Source organism: Carettochelys insculpta, chromosome 1, assembly GCF_033958435.1.
Source record: "Carettochelys insculpta isolate YL-2023 chromosome 1, ASM3395843v1, whole genome shotgun sequence".
Lineage (NCBI taxonomy): Eukaryota > Metazoa > Chordata > Testudines > Carettochelyidae > Carettochelys > Carettochelys insculpta.
The window spans coordinates 24,649,354-24,671,402 of record NC_134137.1 but is presented as its reverse complement, the minus strand read 5'-3'; the positions used below and the strand labels follow the sequence as shown (position 1 = coordinate 24,671,402).

Here is a 22,049-nt window from a genome sequence, read left to right as displayed (position 1 = left end):
CTTATTTCTCATGCACCCATGATAACTGAGTGCTAATAATTATGCAAAACAGAATTACATTCAAAGGACTGCATTCCTCATCTCTGCCCACCTAAGCTATTCTAAGCTTTTCACTATGGTAACTGAACAGTTTATGCATTCTACAAGGGATCTCTACTTCTTTCTTTCCATCCCTAGAGAAATGTCTGCACAGCTGTCTTATTTTGACATAAGCTATTCCAGAAGAGCTATTCTGAAATAGCCTATTTTGAAATAACACAGCTACATTAACCCCCTCCTTTTGGAAGGGGCTCAGTAATCAGGGATTTCAGCAGATGCTAAAGAGGTGCTTCGATGAATATGCAGTGCCTCATTAGCATAATGGCATCTGTGCACAATTTGAAAGTGCTTCTTTCAGAATGCATGCTGCCCATGTGGATGGAGGCCTTTCAAAAGGATCCCCTGATTTCAAAAGTCCCTTCTTCCCATTTGGTTTTGGGAAGAAGGGGCCTTTGAAATGAGGGGGCCCTTTTTAAAAGCTCCAGTCTATACAGGCGTTGTGCATTCCAAAAGTGGCACTTTTGAATCGCATGTGGATGCCATTATGCTAATGAGGTGCTGCATTGTCATGGCATCACCACATTAGCATCTGCCATAATCTCTCATTATTATGCTGCTTCCGAAAGGAGGGGGCTAGTGTAGAAGCAACCTTAGCTATTTTGAAATACATCACCTGCATGAATAGAACCTACTTCGAAATAGAGTGATAGGACACATGATGGCTTATTTCGAAAGAGGATCTATTCCCTGTCTTAGCTGCACTTATTTTGAAACAGGTGCTATTACTTGTAGAATGAGGTTTACCCATTTCAAAATGAAGCAAACACTATTTTGAAATTATTTCTAAATAGCAGTGGTGTAGTATAGACACTAGGGGCTTGTCTACACTACCTCCCTACTTCAAAGGGAGGATGGTAAGTAGGGTGTTGGAAGTTTATTAATGAAGTGCTGCAGTGCATGTGCAGCACTTCATTAAGCAAATTCTCCCTTGCAGGAAGTTCGAAGTGTTAAATTTCAAAGTGCCGGCTTGTGTCTAGCAACAGCTCACGCGCTGGTACTTTAAAGTGCCCGGGGTACTCTGAAGTCCCTTTACTCCTGAGGATTTTTTCTCCAATCATAAGTAAACTAGCTAACTAACTAACTACTGAGGAGTAAAGGGACTTCGAAGTACCTTGGGCACTTTGAAGTACTGGTGGGTGAGCCATGGCTAGATGCGAGCCGGCACTTTGAGGTTTAATACTTCGAAGTTGCTGCGGGAGCGTGGAATGTGCTTAATGAAGTACTGCATATGCACGGCAGCACTTCATTACTAAACTGCCAACACCTAGTAGGGAGGTAGTGTAGACAAGCCCTAGGATAGTTACTTTGAAATAAATGCAGTACATGCTTAACCTTTATTTTGCTAAGTTGTTGATAGGGACAACAAAAATATTGTGTTTTATTTCTGTGGGGTCGGGTTGCACAACAAAAATTATGACAGTTTTGAAGGGCTAAAACCCCATGATTCACAACATAACTCAAATTATACTTATGATTGGGGGAAAAAAATCTTTGCCTGATGGCAGGTTATAATTTAAATGCCCAGCATAGGATTTGTTCCACTTGCTGCTACTGGCCACTGTCAGAGACAAGATACTGGTTTAGGTGCACTACTGGTCATCTTATTAGCATATATGCAATATGCCTCAAGTAACCCATGACTGGGATTCATCACCAGATCTGGTCTACTGGTTGGATCATTAGCTTTGCAAGACTGGGTACTGATGGGGAATGTGATGTAAATGCTGAGCTTTGCCACTGGTCTTGATATGATATGGTAGTATGTTCTTAACCTATTTCTGTGACTGATCACCCAGGAAATGTCAGTTCCTAATACTATTTACTGTTCGTGAATACCATAATAGCTTTCCAAAAAGATAATGGAAATACATATTGCCCTTGCATTCTTCTTTAATGGAAAATTTGGTATTCTTAACATTATTAATATGCATTCTTTCCTTTTCTTCTCCAGGTCTAGGCTTCAGTATTGCAGGAGGTGTGGGAAACCAACACATTGCTGGAGACAATAGCATTTATGTTACTAAAATTATTGATGGAGGAGCTGCACAAAAAGATGGAAGGTTGCAAGTTGGAGACAGACTTCTTATGGTGAGACTGATAAACTAGAACTATATTTGAAGCTACAGAAATCTGTTTCAAAAGGTTACTTTTGCAGTGGAGGTGTAGTAGTAGAATTGTGATTAATACTGTTAAATTTTAATATTTTTCATTGAACGTATATGTTGGAAAATGCAGTTGTATGGAAAACCCCACTTGTTTTTATGAAGAGGAGCCAAAGAGTCTCTTTAATTTGGTATATGTACCCATTGCAGTTATAGTAAATATTTTATTTTCTACATTTGGTTTCTTGATAATACCAGGTCAAATCTTCTGGAGAAGTTTAGACTAAAGTTCTAGATTAAAGTGAAAAAAAGCCTTTATTGTCCTGGGTCAGTTCTACTTTTCAATTCTCTTAAAATGATGGAAGTTTGTTAGTTTTTAAAGATTGCCTTTTTGAAATCAAGGACCTCAGTTGCAGATCTAGTTTCATTTAATCTTCCATTTAGTTCCTAATGAATTAGTTCATGGTCACTCAAACTACAATTGTCTCTGACAGCCAGATCTTCTATGAGGGCCTTACTACTCACCAAGTCTAAAGTGGCATCAACTTTTGTTGGTTCAGCAACTATTTGATGAAGAATTTGTCAGTTATCAGATCCAGGAAAATCTGGGCTCTACTATTATTAGTAGCACTTGTCCTCCAGCCTATATCTGGGAAATTAAAGTCTCCCATAATCACACAATTTCCAGTAGTATTTATTTCATTAAAATCATTAAAGAAGTCCCTATCCATATCTTGATTGGATCCCAGGGGTCTCTGGTCTCTACTGCACCCCAAACACTATCCCACTGGAATCTCTAATAGCTGTTGCCCCCAAAGTGATTTTGACTCAAACAGACTCTGTCTTATCTAGTCCATCACTTCTAAGTTATTTAGTGTCTCCTTCATCATTAATATACAATACTATCCCACCACCATTGCCTTCATATATATCTTTCCTAAGTATTGTGTACCCTTCAGTACCTGTGCTCCAGGCATGACTACTGTTCCACCATGTTTCTGTAACCTCTGTAGTACCTAGTTTCACTTCCTGTGCCAGTAGATCTAGTTTCTCCATTTTGTTACCCAGGCTCCTTAAATAGGTATAAAGACATCTTAGTTGTTTTTCCATGGATTCATACACATTCCTCTCCTGACTGAGTGCAGTCATTCTACTGTCAGTGTCGCCTACCTACCTTTAACATCACTGGCATGCTGTTAATTTCAATTCTCCTACCCCCTGATGTTCCTTTCTCTGTTGCTGTATCCTTCCTTACTTAATTTTCCTCCTGCTCCAGGTTAGAACGTGTCTGCCCTCCTAAAGTTTGCCAGACAGTCTCAGATTGACTGATTCCCTTTCCCTTCATGCCGCCTCCTTCTTAGGGCATGTCTGTAGTTAGCAACAGATAGATGTGCTGGCAGTCAGTCTTCTGGAATTCAGTTTAGCATGCCTAGTGGGGCCGCACTAATTTGAATGATCAGGGCTCTGCTGTCAACCCCAGTACTCTTCACAGTCACAAAGTGTAAGAGAAGTCAGCAAGAGTTTCTCCCACTGACCTTCTACTCTGGGGATAGTGACAAAAACTGATTTACAGTAAACTCTTTTGTATCTGGCAACCCTGTGACCAAGTGGTGGCAAGATGTTCAAATATTCTGGTTAATAGAGGGCAGCTGGAGGGAGGCATAGGCAGGGGTCAGTGTCCACCCCCCCCAAAAAAAAAGTTCAGCTCCTCCCACAACGCCAGCCCTGGCTTCCACTCAACTGCTGACCCATTTACCTTGTTGGTGGAGATGATGTGGAGCTGCTTGCCGGGCTCCTACATGGCCATGCTGTGTGGGGAGCTGTTCACAGGGCTTGCACATGGTTGTGCTTCACAGGAGCCATTGGCAGGGCTTGCACATGACCATGCCCCACGGGAAGCTGCTCTGTGTGGCAGACACCAGGCAGGAGAGCAGAGGAGCCCACCGGCTTCACACACATACAGCACGGGAGGGACACAGGGAAGGCAGAGTAAGAAGGGGAAGTTGCATCATGGCTCAGGGTTTGCCTGAGTTATGCCAGTTATTTGAGGGCTCCAGTTGATGAAATACCAGATAAAACAGAGTTTAGTGTAAGTTACATGGATTCCAGCACCATAATTCTCATAGCTGGAGTTGCATATCTTAAATTGATTTTTCCCCTAGTGTAGATGTGGCCATAGTCCTGACTAGTTAATTCTGTATCCACTAGTTCTGTCTTAGATGTTAGCAGTGAGGAAAATATTGGACATATAAAATCTAAAAGATCTGTATTTCACTCGATCATCTCTTGATCATTTTGTAATATGTTTCTATATTTTCAGTTAATTGATTATGTCCTTTATTTCTTAGAATCAGCGCCCCCCTTTTTAAAATATTATCAGCCCATCTGCCTCTTATCACACCCTCAGGTTTCTGATGCCAATATGTTTTCACTCTTTACATGTTTTCATTTCTTTATAAGATGTTGTGGAAGTTCCTGATCACTTTCAATATTTTTCCTTTGGCAAATATGTCAGTTTATCATCTCTCACCCTCCTTTGTGAAAAATGAGTGAAAGATTCATTACTTTCCTTCAGCAGTTTTATCACTTCTGTCGATAGAAAATTACCCTTGTCATATCTTTCATTGATCTCGTTTCTTATATACTCAAACACTTTTTTATATGTTTCTACTCCGTTGTATGTTCATTGTCTGTTTGCAACTCCCAGAATTTCTTTTTGCAGCTTCTTAGAGTCTATAATCAGGTTTTGGGGATGAGGGCCTTGTCTACCTACAAACGTTTTACCACCTGAACTATACCACTGTACTTAAAGTGATATAATGATACTGATATAAAGATACTTGGCATAGATGTAAATAGTCCCATGCAGGAAAGGGAATAAACTCTCTTGGTATAAGACACTGTTATGTAGCTTGTATGTCACTAATACCATTGTACTAGTAAAAGTATTTCTGTATCATAATAAAAAACATGCGCCTCATCATAACAGTTATAGGGCTTGTCTAGACTACCACCTTCCTTCGAAGGAAGGATGGTAATTAGGATATTGGGAGTTTACTAATGAAGTGCTGCTGTGCACGGGCAGCACTTCATTAAGCAAATTCCCCCCTGCGGCAACTTCGAAGTTTTAAACTTCAAAGTACCAGTGCGCATCTAGCTGCAGCGCTCCTGCCGGTACTTCGAAGTGCCGGGGCAACGTCAAAGTCCCTTTACTCCTCAAAATTTTGTGTTCAGTATTCAGTTCAGTATTTCCCTTGCAGGGTTTCTTGGTCCTAGCCCTTAATCTGGTCTATACGGAGATTTTTGTATCGGTATGGGCTTGTCTACACTACTACCTTCTTTCAAAGTTGCTGTGGGGGGGTGGGGCGGTGAATTTGCTTAATGAAGTGCTGCCTATGCACCACAGCACTTCATTGGTAAACTCCCAACAACCTAATTACTGTCCTTCCTTCGAAGGAAGGTGGTAGTGTAGAAGTGTAGACAAGCCCATACTGATACAAAAATCTCTGTATAGACCAGGATTAAGGGCTAGGACCAAGATATCCTCCAAGGGAAATATGGAACTAGAGGATTGGCGAGACTTTTAGTTTTGTGTTCCCACTTAATAAAAGAGCCACTTCCTATACCCAGGAAGGATATAAGTTTGGACCATACCAAATACTTTGCCCCTCAACCTGAGCAGTTAGCCAATATTTGGGGGCCAGGATGGATTGTTTCCATTAGGAAGAGTAATTGATTACATGGATCAGGTATTTTTGTGGTGTAATCCTGTTTACTTATTGTGAATATACACAAAGTTCTGTGTCCCTGAACACAGCAGCAACAAATAAGTGGAGGTGGGCTTTTTTGTTCATATGTGCAAGCCTGCTTTCTAGCCAGTCCTGTACCCACATAAAGTACTCGCTCAGCTTCTTCCCAGGGACACACTCACTGCTTTTTGGCTTTCTGCTAGTTTTTTTGGTCTTGTCTGCATCTCACACATGCACAGCTCCACACCACTGCACCATTGAATGCCCCCACCCCATTACCAACACTTCTGCTGCTTACTGGGCTTTTAGAAGACAATTACGGATAGATTAGAGCTAAATAACAGCACAGAACATTGAGAGCCAGGACTGTAAACAAACTTTACGGGACCTCAGGAGACTTGGGCCACACTCAGGATGAGTGGATATCTGGCTACTTAAAATGCCAGAGCATGGATGTTGCCGAACGTGAGAGTGCCAGACTAGAGAGGTTCAACCCGTATTCTTTACTTGTGCCTTTCTCATCATCCAGACTAACGGATGTACTCATCCCTCATACAGATGTTATCAGATGTTCCCTCTTGATATGTCCTTCCTATTCCTAGTTAAACTTTTGCCTTGTAAGGGATATATCAAGCTGTCATTTAAAAATAACCCCAATTAAAACCGTTATAGAGCATAACTAAAAATCATATTGCACCATCAGCTCTGAACTGTTGTGTTATATAAGCTGATGGTCTAATATATCCCTAATTGGCTTCTAAGAGCCCAGTAAGCAGCAGAAGTGTTGGTAATGGGTTTGGGGCATTCCATGGTGCAGTGGTGTGGAGCTGTGTATGTGTGAGATGCAGACGAGGCCAAAAAACTTCAAAAGGAGGATGGTAAGTAGGTGTGTCAATGGGTAGAAGTTCTTCCACTGACATAGTGCTGTCTATGTTGTGGGGGTTAGGTAGGTATAAGCTCAGGGTTGTGGTGTGACATAGTTATATTAATATAGGTCTATAATATAGATCTCACTAAAGCACCAACTATGAAGTACTTGGAAACAGCCAAACTCTCCCCTGTTTCAAACCCTGGTCTTTTGGGCTCATAGCCTCTGATAAACTAAGCAAACAAAAGTAAAAGGGAGCAAAAGACAATGAAGCGCCATTTAATTACAGGCAGTCAGTTAAACACTCCTTCTCTCTAAACATAGTGAGCACCAGCTGTAGTCCAATTAACTACGTAGTTAATGAGATGCTAGAGAGGCAATTAACCCAAACAAATTCACTTTCTTTAAATCAGTTTTAGGACTTGAGCACAAAAAATATATTTTCTCTTTTTAGGTCTCTTTAAATCATTATTGAGCTTTAAAAAGTCCATGAACATCCATCAGCAGCAAAAGACCAATTACGTCCAACAGCTCACAGATGTTCACAGGAAAGTACGCAAGATATCACTGCAATACAATCTACTTCCTGGAGAAAATAACCTGAAAAGTATTTACACAAAGGCAGATGTAACCACAAGGATCAGCATCATGTCCCTCTAGATCCCTAAATACAACTCAATAAAATCTCAATAAACCCAAGTCAATAGATAAAAAAGAACAATTTTACCTTAAAAAAGGGAAAACAACTAAACCAAATATGTTCCTCTGGAACTCTTATTTTGCATCCACTTACTCTTTTATGACTTTCCTAATAGGTGACTTTCTAGGATGCTTGTAAGGTCAATTTGAAGAACCAAACTATTACTATAGCTCATATAAAATCCCTCACAATATTTCAAGATGAAACCAAAATTTTTCAAATTAAACAGCAACAGATGTTAAATATGAAAAAATAGCCTCTGCAGAAGGGACGTTGCAGTGGTTGCTAAATATAGAATGGAATTTTTTCCAACTTCTCTCCTTTGTAACTTGGTTAGTGCTACACTCACCCCTAGTGCCGGCAGCTTGATGCAAATGAGCAGTCTCAAAAATGCAAAATGGCAGCTCATTTGCATCAGCCTGCCAGCACTAGGGGTGAGTGTAGCACTAGCCTTTAAATATTTATGTCTCCCGTCATTATCTCCTTTGATTGGACTTGTCGCCTTCCTTTAGTCTCTTCTTTTTTGCTATTTTATTCCATCTTCTGTCATTGCTAATCTGCTAAAAGGGTAGTTCAGTAAACAAAGAATAAAACAATTATCAGAATTCCCAAAATGACAATACAACAGTAGTTTGAATTTTACGTACAGGAAACAAAGGAAAAAAAGATAAAGGAAAAAATGGTAACTTGAATAATAAAATAGCAGCAGTACCTTGAACTCCCGACCGCCCAACATTTACAATGGATCCAAACCATCTAGTTCCCTCACAGGACCTGCATAGGCAAAATGTGAGTTGAGAAGAAGTTCTTTACTCGGGGATACACTGGTATTAATTGTTGGTCAGCATAAAACTCACAAGCAAAACCAATAGACAGGATTTCTTACAAGGCCTTTGCCCTAGGGTAGAATCATCCTGAGGCACACTGATCTGGAGCCTAACAGAAAATTAGATTGATTCTTGGTAGCCTGAGCTGGAAGTGGTCTGTAGTCTCCTAGGTTGCTAATCTTATCTCCAACATGGATCTGGGTATCCAAAGAATAGTTCCTTCCTGGGTTTGACCCAGGTTCCTTTCTGGTAACTCATTTATCTGTTTCTGTAAGGTGAAAGGGTCCACCCTAGAGAAACTGCTGTAGTTTTTCAGGAAACACTTTTACGGAAATCTTCCCAGTATAGCTTAGACCTGCTACCCATCAGAGGACATAGACACAAGCTTCCAATATAACTGATTGACACTGTGGCCATATTCTTTCAAAACAGTGTTTTCTTTATTTAGTGCAAGCAGTTTTCCCTGATACAATAAGTTGAAACAGAAATCAAAAACATAGAAGTACATCCATTAGCACAATCCTTGGATACAGGTACTTGAACTGTAAATGTGAAGTGAGAGCATACTAAATGGTGGCATTCTGCTAGTAGTGATCAGTTGCCTGCAGTTTCTGACAGCAGTCTTCAGTTTTATATATATATATATATATATATATATATATATATAGTAGGCATCCTTCAGTCTGCATAGACTATGGATCACGCCCTTTATAGTTTCAATTGAGGACTTCATTTACAGTGTCTACTGTGACTATGAAGACCCACACGAGAGTGGCAGTCCTTGCTGCATCTCTTGCAGATGTGGTGGGTGTCTGGCAAGTCCTTAGTGTGCTTTCTGTGCGCTTGCTTCTCCTCTGCTAGCTGTCTGATCCTCATCTCCCCCTTCTGAAGGCCCTTGTGTAACCCCTGCCTCCATCTGCCGTGGTCGTCTGCTAGTTCTTCCCACTTGTCCAGCTCGATGTCCACCTCTCTGAGGTCTCTCTTGCAGACATCTTTGTAGCGCAACTGGGGGAGTCCGGGAGGTCTTTTGCCAGAGGCTAGCTCACCATACAGGATGTCTTTTGGAATCTTTCCATCATTCATCCTGTGGACTTGGCCAAGCCAGCGGAGCTGATGCTGCCTGAGGAGGATGTGCATGGTTGGGATTCCAGCTTGCTCAAGGACGGCGGCGTTGGTCACTCTGTCCTTCCATGATATTCCAAGGATACGCCTGAGGCAGTGCAAGTGGAAGACGTTCAGCCTCTTTTCCTGGCGGGCGTACAGGGTCCAAGTCTCGCTGCCATAAAGGAGGGTGCTGAGGATGCAGGCTCTGTAGACTTGCATTTTGGTGTGAGTGTACAGCTTGTTGTTATTCCACACTCTCTTGCTGAGTCTGGACAGAGTTGTGGCCGCTTTTCCGATCCTCCTATTTAGCTCAGTGTCCAACGACAGGGTGTCAGTGATGGTGGACCCGAGGTAAACGAACTCGTGGACGACCTCTAACGTATAGTTGTCAATGCTGATTGATGGGGATTCAGCAACATCGTGACCGAGTACGTTTGTCTTCTTAGGCTGATGGTAAGCCCAAATTCCTTGCACGCTTTGGAAAACTGATCCAGCAGTTTTTGAAGCTGGTCTTCTGTGTGAGACACTACAGCAGCATCGTCTGCGAACAGCATGTCTCTGACGAGGACTTCCCACACCTTAGACTTAGCTTTCAGCCTTGCAAGATTAAAGAGTTTCCCATCAGATCTTGTGTGCAGCAAGATGCCCTCTGTTGAAGATCCAAAGGCATGCTTCAGGAGGAGTGCGAAGAAGATCCCGAACAATGTCGGAGCAAGCACGCATCCTTGTTTGACGCCGCTCCTGATTCTGAAAGCATCCGATAAAGCGCCGTCATATTGGATGGTTCCTCTCATGTCTTTGTGGAACGACTGGATCATCTTGAGTAACCGTGGAGGACAGCCTATCTTGTGCAGCAGTTTGAACAGACCATCCCTGCTGACCAAGTCAAAGGACTTGGTCAGGTCAATGAAGGCTATGTAGAGTGGCTTCCTCTGCTCCCTGCATTTCTCCTGCAGCTGCCTTAGAGAGAAGACCATGTCAACGGTAGACCTCTCTGCGCGGAATCCACACTGCGATTCGTGGTACACCCTCTCAGCAATCTTCTGGAGTCTGCCAAGGATGATGCGAGCGAACAAGTTACCAGTGACGCTTAGGAGGGAGATTCCACGGTAGTTGTTGCAGTCACTTCTGTCTCCTTTGTTCTTATACAATGTTACAATGTTAGCGTCGCGCATATCCTGTGGAACCTCACCCTCTTTCCAGCACAGGCACAGTAGCTCATGTAGGGGTTCCAGGAGCGTGTCCGCGGCACACTTGATTACCTCTGGTGGTATACCATCCTGGCCAGGGGCCTTTCCTGCTGCAATGCTGTCGATGGCTCTCTTCAGTTCATCCACAGTCGGTTCCTGATCCAGTTCGTCCATTACTGGTAGGAGCTCGACGGCATTGAGGGCTGCGTCAACCACAACGTTCTCGCGTGAGTACAGCTTGGAGTAGTGCTCAACCCAGCACTCCATCTGTTTGGCTTTGTCAGCGATGACTTCACCAGATTTGGATTTCAGAGGTGCCATCTTGTTCTGGGTGGGTCCTAATGCCTTCTTCATACCCTCATACATTCCTCTGAGATTACCAAAGCACAGGTCTGGATGCTGCTGCATAGCTGGAGCCAGTTGTTGTTGGCACAGCGCCTGGCTGTCTGCTGTACTGTTCTTCTGGCCGCTCTGAGTGCTTGCTGGGTACTCTGGCTCGGTGAGTGTTTGTACTCCAGGAGTGCAGCACGCTTCTTTTCAATGACTGGAATCATCTCATCAGAGTTAGCTTCGAACCAGTCATTCATGTTTCTAGCTCTTCTTCCAAATACCGACAAGGCCGTGTTGTAAACTGTATCCCTCAGATGTTGCCATTTGGATGTCACATCGGCGCCCCCAGGGCCGCTGCGCAGATTTAGCTGGAGGGTCTCTTTGAACTTTTCAGCTTTCTCCAAGTTTGCCGTCTTTCTGGCGTCAATGCGGGGCCTTCCAGCAGGTTTAGAGCGGTACAGCTTCTTGGGTCTCAGCTTGAGCTTGGAGCAAACTAGCAAGTGATCTGTATCACAGTCAGCACTATGATAGCTGCATGTCAGAAGGACGTTATTGAGGTTATTACACCTAATGATGACCACGTCTATTTGATGCCAGTGCTTCGAGCGTGGGTGTCTCCACGACACTCTGTGCTGGGGCTTCATTTGGAAGAATGTGTTTGTGATGCACAGATTGTGGTGCGTACACAGTTCAAGGAGACGCTGCCCATTGTCATTCATTTTCCCACACCAAAGTGTCCTAAGCAGGAAGGCCATGAGGCCCAATCAGCTCCCACTCTTGCATTGAAGTCACCCAAGATGTACAGTTGTTCACGAGCAGGTATTTGCGCTACAGCAGCACTAAGCACGTCATAGAACTTGTCTTTCACTTCTGTGTGGTGTACAGGTTTGGAGCATAAGCGCTGATCAGGTGGACGGGACCTGTGCAAGTTTGAAGTGTGATCCGAAGAAGTCTTTCTGACTCGCCCATGACTAATTCCACCATTTGTAGAAGGGTGTTTCTGACAGCAAAGCCAACACCATGCTCTCTGGGTTCTTCTTGGGCTTTACCCTGCCAGAAAAAGGTGTAGTCCTTTTCCTTTAGAGATCCCGAATCTGCGAGTCGCATCTCTTGCAGTGCAGCGATATGAACTCGGAGCCTCTTCAGTTCCTTGTTGATGACAGTGGTCTTTCGGGTGTCACTGATGGCCTGAAGATCTTCAGTCAAGCTGGTCAGCATGGTCTGCACATTCCAGCAAGCAAGCTTAAATTGTTGACATTTCTCATTTCTTGTTGATTTTCTTATTGGTTTGCCTGGTGCCCAAATTTCAGTCACTTATCAGGTTCAGGAACCTTAAGCCTCACACACCCAGCGAGGCAGATGAACTGTGGCGGGACAGTACCCTATTGGCTGGGGGCTGCCCAGCTTGAGGCTGGCGGTGACTGTCCAGTGAGATGCGAGGATCTCTCCCACCGTCGAAGGCAACCCCTGGCGCTCGTTCTCTACGCCAATCGAGCAAGAGCTTATAACCGGTATCTGTTGCCTCCTGTGTTGACGCAACGCTGTTCAGCGATGTCGGAGTACCTCTCCGGGCGCGAGCCTGGGCACTTATTATGGAGACTCTGGGTTGCCCAGACACCAGTGTCCCCCTCTCGGCTTTACTGATATAGTCCAAAAGAGAGGATAACCTCCACGTCTGGTACCAGCTCAGCTGCAGGAGTTGCCGGGACAGTGCCAGAAGTTGACACCGAACCGCCTTCGGACTCCACTCTGGATTTTCTGTCAGGGTTTACTCCCTTAGCCTCTCTCCTTCCCAGGATAACCCAGAAGGCAGTGGGGTGTGGAGAATGTGGTTAAGGATCCCACTACTTCATGCCTCCCTGTCACCACGAGTCACCATAGCTCCCTGTGGAGCAATGACCTCATATCCCTGGGACCCTCCTCCCCACCTTTTGCCCCATCCCCAGCTACCATCGCCATAGGACCCTCCCGAACCACTACCCCCATCTGCTCCCATGTCTGCCCTCCTCACTGCACTGGCCCCTCTCCCCCACAGCTGCTCTCAGTGCCCCCAGGTCCACCTTCCCCCATCGCTCGTCAAGCTCTTCTCTTCAGAGACTGCTTTTCTTGATCGTGCTGCCTTGCAGGGCACAGGTGGAACACCATACCTGAACAGGTCAACAAACACGGGGCTCCTCCCTCGGCGAACTCCCAGAGACAAACTCCCTTCCCTGTTAGCTGCTGCCCCCTGGTCGCTGCTCACAGTGTTTGCTGAGAGCTCCCTTCTTATAGGGAGTGCTGCTAGCTTGTTAGGCCTGGCTCAGAGCCTTGCCTGCAGGCTAATCAGCCCTTGAAGGTTCACCTGGCAGGAAACTCCCCCAATTCACACCTAGCAAACTGCTCCTCTCTGCACCACACAAACTCAGGCACACAGGCAGCTGATCAAACTGCCCTTCTCTGTTACTTTGCAGATATATATATATATATTTATATTTAACAATGTTTTATATATACATATATATATATATATAACAATGAAACTTTCCCAACACAGACCCCTTTTTATTAACTCAGACATGTAGACACATATTCACTAATCCTGTTTGTATCAATATTTTATTATATAGCTTGCATACTTGCTCTCCACAGTCTTCTCTCCCTCTGTAATGTCACAGTCCTTTCCTGCTGGCACCCAGTGGTTGCTTCTTCTGATTCTGTTTCTCACTTCTCATTCTTCTCCTCCTCCTCCTAACTTTCTGCCTTTTGCCTTTGGATTCTATATTTTATACAGGTTTTGATTTGTTTTGTTTGGCCATCCTTTAAATCCTTCCTTTTTCCTTCAAAACCAATGGTCTGTTCTTATAGTCCATTCAAAACTGGTTAATCTGGGTATCAATCAAAGCTGTTACATAAGAAGTCCGAGTGTTATAGGCTCTTTACTATTATGGTCTGGTGACCCTCAGCTAGTTTGGGGCTCAGTGGGCCTTACTGACCTTTTCCTGAAGTACTGTGGTGACCTTTATGTGATTCTAGATTACCTCTTTACTTGCCATCATACCACTAGATACTGGACTGAAAACTGCCAACTCACCCTTCTTGACTTTGTTCCCACATTGTCTTTGCCAAATTACCAAACTATAAACAACTACCTTCTCCTTCTCCTTCAATTCTTATTTTAATTTTATGGTCTGCTGTCTTCACCCTATTTCTTACCAGTGTAATAAATCCTGTTTTAGTTCTTTCACTATTTTCAGTTAATGGTGGCCAGGCAAAGCTTTCGGTGTTATACTTAGGAAACAGAATAATGCAGCTCAGAACTCTCCTATGTCAGTCTTTGCTGGACTGACAACTTTTAATGATCTAGTAATGACCAACAGAGTTGTTCACCTTTGGTTAGGAATAGGAAGTTTAACATGAACTTCCCAGGCTGTGATGCTTCGCTCTGGCTAGGTCTACACATGCCCCTTCCTTTCGAAAGGTGCCTTGGGGCACTCCACTAGAAACTGACCGCCATCCCGACATCAAGCCGTTGATCACTACTCTCTGGGCCCGACCTTCTAGTCAGCTTTCTATCCATCTTACCGTCCATTTATCCAATCCACATTCCTTTAACTTGCCGACAAGAATATTGTAGGAGACCAGATCAAAAGCTTTGCTAAAGTCCAGATAAATCACACCCATTGATTTTCCCCGACCCACACAGCCACTTATCTCAGGCATGACTTGCCCTTCGTGAATCCATGCTGACTATTCCTGATCACTCTCCCCTCCTCTAAGTGCCTCAGAATGGTGTCCTTTAGGAGCCCCTCCATGATTTTTCCAGGGACTGATGTAAGACTGACCGGCCTATAGTTCCCTGGATCATCCTTCTTCCCTTTTTAAAGATGGGCACTACATTTGCCTTTTTCCAATCATCCGGGATCTCTCTTGATCTCCACGACTTTTCAAAGATAATGGCCAAGGGCTCATCAACAACATACGCCAACTCCCTCAAAACCCTAGGATGAATTAGGTCCAGGCCCATCGATTTATGTACATTTAGCCTTTTAAGATAGCTCCTAACCTGTTCTTTCCCCACCAAAGGCTGTCCACCTTCATCCCACAATGCATCACTTATTGCATTAGTCCGGGAGCTGTCTTTGTCCGTGAAGACAGAGGCAAAAAAAGCATTAAGTACTTCAGCTTTCCCTACATCATCTGTCACTGGGTTATCTCCCTCATCCAGTAGGGGCCCCATGCCCTCTCTGATCATCTTCTTCTTGTTAACGTGTCTGTAGAAACTTTTCTTGTTATCCTTCACATTCCTCGTGAGTCGCAATTCCAGTTGCGCTTTCGCCTTCCTGATAACTGCTCTACATTCTCGAGCTATACGTTTATACCCCTCCCTAGACATCTGTCTCAGTTTCCACTTTTTGTAAGCTCCCTTTTTGTGCCTAAGTTTTCCAAGGATTTCCCCATTAAGCCAGACTGGTCTCCTACCATATTTACTTCTCTTGCTGCGCATCAGGACAGTTTCTTTCTGCGCCTTCAATAGGGCTTCCTTAAAATACTGCCAGTTTTCTTAGACTCCTTTTCCCTTCATGGTAGCATCCCAGGGGATTCTGCCCATCAGGTTCCTGAAGGAGTCAAAGTCTGTTTTTCTGAAGTCCAAGGTGTGTAATTTGCTGCTCTCTTTAGCCGCGTCTACACGTGTACGCTACTTCGAAGTAGTGGCGCCAACTACGAAATAGCGCCCGTCACGGCTACACGTGTTGGGCGCTATTTCAAAGTTAATCTCAATGTTAAGCGGTGAGACGTCGAAGTTGCTAACCCCATGAGGGGATGGGAATAGCGCCCTACTTCGATGTTCAACGTTGAACGTCGAAGTAGGGAACGTGTAGACAATCTGCGTCCCGCAACATCGAAATAGCGGGGTCCTCCATGGCGGCCATCAGCTGAGGGGCTGAGAGACGCTCTCTCTCCAGCCCCTGCGGGGCTCTATGGTCACCGTGTGCAGCAGCCCTTAGCCCAGGGCTTCTGTCTCCTGCTGCTGCAGCTGGGGATCCATGCTGCATGCACAGGGTCTGCAACTAGTTGTCGGCTCTGTGTATCTTGTGCTGTTTAGTGCAAGTGTGTCTGGGAGGGGCCCTTTAAGGGAGCGGCTTGCTGTTGAGTCCGCCCTGTGACCCTGTCTGCAGCTGTTCCTGGCACCCTTATTTCGATGTGTGCTACTTTGGCGTGCAGATGTTCCTTCGCAGCGCCTATTTCGATGTGGTGCTGCCCAACGTTGACGATGAACGTCGACATTGCCAGCCCTGGAGGACGTGTAGACGTTATTCATCGAAATAGACTATTTCGATGTAGCGTGCATGTATAGACGTAGCCTTTCCTTCCTTTGGTCAGAATCCTGAAGTCTACCATCTCATGATCACTGCTTCCCAGGTTGTCCCCTACCTCTGCCTTCCCTATTATTTCCTCCCTGTTTGTAAGCAGCAGGTCGAGCCGCACACGACTTCTGGTTGGGACCTTTAGCACTTGTACCAAGAAGTGATCCCTAACATTCTCCAGAAATTTCCTGGACTGCTTGTGTACCGCCGTATTGGTCTCCCAACAGATGTCATGGTAATTGAAGTCCCCCACGATAACTAGCACCCCCGATCTGGAAACTTCTCTCAGTTGTCCAAAAAAAGCCTCATCTACCTCATCATCCTGATTTGGTGGCCTGTAGCAGATACCAACCACCACATCTCCAGTGCTGCCTACACCGCTAAGCTTGACCCATAGATTCTCAACAGGCTTTTCTTCCTCTGTGTACTGGAGTTCCAAGCAGTCATAGTGCTCTCTTAGATAGAATGCAACTCCTCTTCCTTTTCTCCCTTGCCTGTTCTTCCTGAACAGTTTATACTCTTTCATGGCAGCGCTCCAGTCATGCGAGTCATCCCACCAAGTCTCTGTTATTCCAATCAAGTCGTAGTTCTGGACTGAGCCAGGGCTTCTAATTCCTACTGCTTCTTACCCAGGCTTCTGGCATTGGTGTACAAACACCTTAGATAACCAGTTGATCTCCCCACCCTTACTACCTGAACCAAGGGTCCACTTTTGTTGTACATGCCTCTTTGACTTTCTTCCCGGCCTCCAAGTTCCTTTCTACCCACAGGGTTTCAGTCACCGTCCCCCAGCGAACCTAGTGTAAAGCTCTCCTCACTAAGTTTGCAAGCCTACTTGCGAAAATGCTCCTTCCTCTCTTGGTTAGGTGGACCCCATCTCTTCACACATTTTATCACTGGAGCCTGTCAAGTTCTAGGTATTCTTTCCCTCTTCAAGCTTCCACAGGAACTCACTTCTTTGTTGCTAATAAAATTAATTTTAATAAGAGTTTTGTTGTTAACTAGTCTTCTGTTACTCACTCACTTCCATTCATCTGTTCAGCATCTGATAGCTACTCAGATAATCTCCTTTATGTTAGTGTTCACCCAATTTCTTCCTCTCTCACTTGCTGTCTCACTTCAACTGGCTATCTGGAGTACATGGATATCCCCACTTAGATGGCATGATAACCATCTGCACAAATGTTTCAGTGCTTCATAGACTATCATACACTTTTCACTTTCTTATTTGTTCATGGTTCCCTATCAATCTCCTGTACTGCCAATTTGTACACCTCAAAGCTCATTTTCCACTGAGACTACTTCAGTGTGAAAGTTTCATTATTGTGCATTGCCTCTGCCACCACCATTGGAGCACAGGCAAATGACCTTGGTGGTAATTGAAATGCTGTCTAAATAAGGTACATTGTGCTTTTGGATAAGGAATGGTGGCAAGATCGTTTTCCCGTAGAGAGCGGGAGGAGTGAGATAAGGAAGGAAGAGAGGGAGATATCCCTTTTTATTAATCTGTTAATCTAATTGTAAAAAAAAAATAAAAAAATAAGAAACGAAAAACAAATTCTAACCTTTTTAATAAGTTATATTTCCCATATTACATTCTTTTTTGTGAAAACTGAAGGTGGATATGCACTCTTGAATAGTGGTTAAGAAGTCAGAAAACACGATGTTTTAATGCATGCATATTTTCATGCTTGTGAAGAGTAAGATCTATTCAAGTTCATTGTTTCATTGTTGTTTTACATGTAGTAAGAATAGAAAAGTTATCTGAATAGATTTTGTGTTACAAATGCATGGTGTCACAGGAAGGTGGATGCTCAGACTCAGCTTTCCAGGTCGTATGCTGTGTGTGAACAGCCTTGGACTAAGGCTTTCCTAGATAAAAAGGGTTTGAGGGAGGAAAAAGTTGCTCAGAATACAAGTCATGAGGCCCTGGAGAGAAAGACAGAAGCACAAGGGCAGGACATAATAATACCTGGCTTAAAGTTTCTGCAAGAGGGAGTTGCCTGTGTGCTGTTACTATCCTTGTGAGAGGAAATAAAACTTACCTATATTTTGTAAAACTAAAGTGCACTGTGAAACTAACAGACAGGGCAACACCAATTTCTGCTTCAAACCAGAAACTGACAAGCCCTAAAAGTCTGCTAGCATTCGGCAGAAGGGCTGCACACTCTCTCATGCCTCCCCTCCCCCCAGCTTCACTACAGTTCAGTAATCTTAGATGCTGGGATTGATACACTTCTGTGGGCAGAATAGGTCTGAGATGGTGGCAGAAAAAAAACAAGAAGCAATTTCCAGTGCACACTAATGGTACGAATTTGATGTGATGATAATTTTTTGTCTCAGAGAGGGCCAGAGCTGTTTAATGCAAGAGAAGACTGACCTGATTGAAGTGGAGTCCTTTTTAGTTTCCTTGCTGATCTTACCCAGTAGTCATAGCAAAAGGCCACACATCTCTTTGGATTTCATCATTCTGCAATTGGAGAAAAAGAGCTTTTCTCCAATCTGAAACAGACCATTAGTCTATACAGTGAATGAAGAACTTATTGTCTGTGCCAAACACATAATGGACAGAGCTGAGTAAATTTGAAGCACCTTAAAAAGACAGTTTTCAATTTTTTATTTTGTACCTTTGGTATAGATGGCTATTAGGCACAGAGAGTACTGCTGGGAGACTGGCTGTGTTAGCACTAGCTGCGTCTACACGTGCACGCTACTTCGAAGTAGCGGCACCAACTTCGAAATAGCGCCCGTCACGTCTACACGCGTCGGGCGCTATTTCGAAGTTAACTTCGATTTTAGGCGGCAAGACGTCGAAGTCGCTAACCTCATGAGGAGATAGGAATAGCGCCCTACTTCGACGTTCAACGTCGAAGTAGGGACCGTGTAGACGATCCGCGTCCCGCAACGTCGAAATTGCTGGGTCCTCCATGGCAGCCATCAGCTGGGGGGTTGAGAGATGCTCTCTCTCCAGCCCCTGCGGGGCTCTATGGTCACCGTGGGCAGCAGCCCTTAGCCCAGGGCTTCTGGCTGCTTCTGCGGCAGCTGGGGATCTATGCTGCAGGCACAGGGTCTGCAACCAGTTGTCAGCTCTGTGTATCTTGTGTTGTTTAGTGCAACTGTGTCTGGGAGGGGCCCTTTAAGGGAGCGGCTTGCTGTTGAGTCCGCCCTGTGACCCTGTCTGCAGCTGTGCCTGGCATCCCTATTTCGATGTGTGCTACTTTGACGTGTAGACGTTCCCTCGCTGTGCCTATTTCGATGTTGGGCTGAGCAACGTCGAAGTTGAACATCGACGTTGCCGGCCCTGGAGGACGTGTAGATGTTATTCATCGAAATAGACTATTTCGATGTCGCAACATCGAAATAAGCTATTTTGATGTTGGCTGCACGTGTAGACGTAGCCACTGTGAGCTAGGCCTGTGATTTCCAGCTCTCATGTATGTCCATGCTAGGCTAGGCTGGCTAAATTAAAACTAGTATAAATGGCAGTGTAACCATTGGGGTCCATAACTTGCTGCCCATGATTTATATGTGTTCTTGCTCTCATTGAGCTGGCACAATACAGGTATGTGAGCTAGGAATCATGCCCCTAGTTAACAGTGTAGACATAGTCTTTGGCCTAATGGATGGGATGGTATATTGGCTGATTTCAGTCTCTTACAAGCTTTTTTCATTTTTCAAGCACTGTTAGTGAGTGTTCTAAGCATGCCTATCTGAACAGTCCTTTCCTCCTACCTCCCGCTATTTAAACCCTGAATTCTATTTTCAACTCAATTTTTCATCTGAACAAGTGGGGCTTACCCACAAAAGCACATGACCTAATAAATGTATTAGTCCCTAAGGTGCTGCAGGACTGTTTGTTATTTATGAAGCTACAGACTAACATGACTCCCTTCTTCCACCACTTAATTTCCCAATTATCCGTTTCAGCTAATGGGCAGATTTTAGGTTGTCACTCATTTATGGGGTCCCATTAGGACCTTTTCATTGTGTGCAACATCATCAAGTATCCAAGTAGCTAATCAGGATGTGGGTTTGGACTTTCACTGCCAACTACCTCATGCTGATAGTCAGTATCTCAAACGGCTGCTGTGATGTATACATGTTCCCTAAGCTTGTGATGCACAGTTAACTATTAAGCTCTTTCAGTTTCTTATTACATTTTATGCTAATGGTGACCCTGGTAGTAGTGTTGTACTAGAGCAGACATAATGGCACATCCAGCACTTCAAATTGAGCTATGATCTTACAGCTTGAGGATTGTCAAAGCTAGGACATAGATAAGCCAAGAAAATGCCTTAATCTATTTTTTCTTCTTTATTGTATAATAATGTTACTATTCTTACTCTGCAGCACGTTTTGTCTATAATTCTTAATCCATCATTGATAATTGTATAGATAATATGAATAGTGCTTCTGTACGTACCCAGGCTTACTCATCTTTCCAATTTCTCCTTCAAGGTAAATAATTACAGTTTAGAAGAAGTAACTCATGAAGAGGCAGTAGCGATACTGAAGAACACGTCAGATGTAGTTTATCTAAAAGTTGGAAAACCCACTACCATTTACATGACTGACCCTTATGGCCCACCAGATATTACCCACTGTAAGTGATTCATTGCATGTGATTTTATGTGTGATATCACATTTCAAGTGATCATTCAGACTTTTCAAATCCAAAACAATAGAAGTACATTAGTGATACAAGGGTTAAGAAGGCTAAAAAATAGAACTGATAGTTAAATATTATACTGTCATTATATGTTATATTTGAAATAATAGTTCTCAAATATAGTACAGTTAGTTGGTCTTCTCCTTCAACAACTAACGAGATAACTGTGCCACCAAGTCATTCCAGAATGATATCATTGAACTTTTAGCAGGCAAATTGTACCTCTAAGGTGAAATTATTTTTATGGCAATACAATCACTTGAGAGCCCCTAGATGAACAGATGTGAAGTCCTCAGTGCACAGGACAGATACAGCACAGGCAACTAAAGACCTGCCTACAAGGATTTACCAAACAAAATAGCCTGAGGAAAATTGACATGTTCTTTTCAGTTAACTGACTTACAATTTACACATTTGCATATGCCATAAAATGATTGTTCACCTGCATAATTGCCCTCCAAATCTGTCAGTTACATCCTCACACATCAGCATAATAATTCCACCTGCTCCCATTCTGTCCACTCCCTTGTGTGTATCCATCCTTTGCTTCTCAATTTAGCAGTGCAGCAATGTTTCCCTTGGCTCCAGTGCATCTCTGCCTAATGTTCAAGTAATTCTACCCTCCCCGGCACCCCCATCTTTGGAATGGCACTTTGTCGTTGGTGCTCCCAGCCCCTTTCCCAGCAGGCAGGACTAATCCATGTCACCGTGGTGTGTCTTGCTGGCCTGCTGTTGATTTCTTCCTTTTGTAAATTAGTCAGTGAATGCTCCCTGCTCTGGGCTTTAGTGAAGTAGCACATGCTGGGAGGCAGTGCTGCCTAATGGATGGAGTGCTTGAGTGGTTGTCATTCCAAGCTATGTCACTGACCTGCTGGGTTCACTTGGATATGTCACATCACTGTTCTGTGCCTCAGTTTTCCTATCTGTAAAATGAAGATAATGATACCATCCTCCTTTTTAAAAGTGCTTTGAGATCTACTGAGCAAAAAATTGCTGTGTAAGAGCTAGACTTTATTATTAGTGATCAGGATTTCCAACAGGTGGAGGAAGCTTGAAAAGGCTTTCA

The 22,049-nt window shown here is 43.9% G+C and overlaps 1 protein-coding gene across 8 annotated transcripts in view; it reads left to right on the top strand.

Moving 5' to 3' along the window:
• Positions 1–22,049, top strand: part of DLG2 (discs large MAGUK scaffold protein 2) — a 1,656,639-nt gene that overhangs the window by 1,213,667 nt on the left and 420,923 nt on the right. For all 8 annotated transcript variants that reach the window (XM_074983573.1, XM_074983537.1, XM_074983550.1 and 5 more), the window contains 2 exons: positions 2,051–2,187; positions 20,773–20,917. In XM_074983573.1, coding sequence (XP_074839674.1) covers positions 2,051–2,187; positions 20,773–20,917 — 282 coding nt within the window. The remainder of the gene's footprint in view (positions 1–2,050; positions 2,188–20,772; positions 20,918–22,049) is intronic.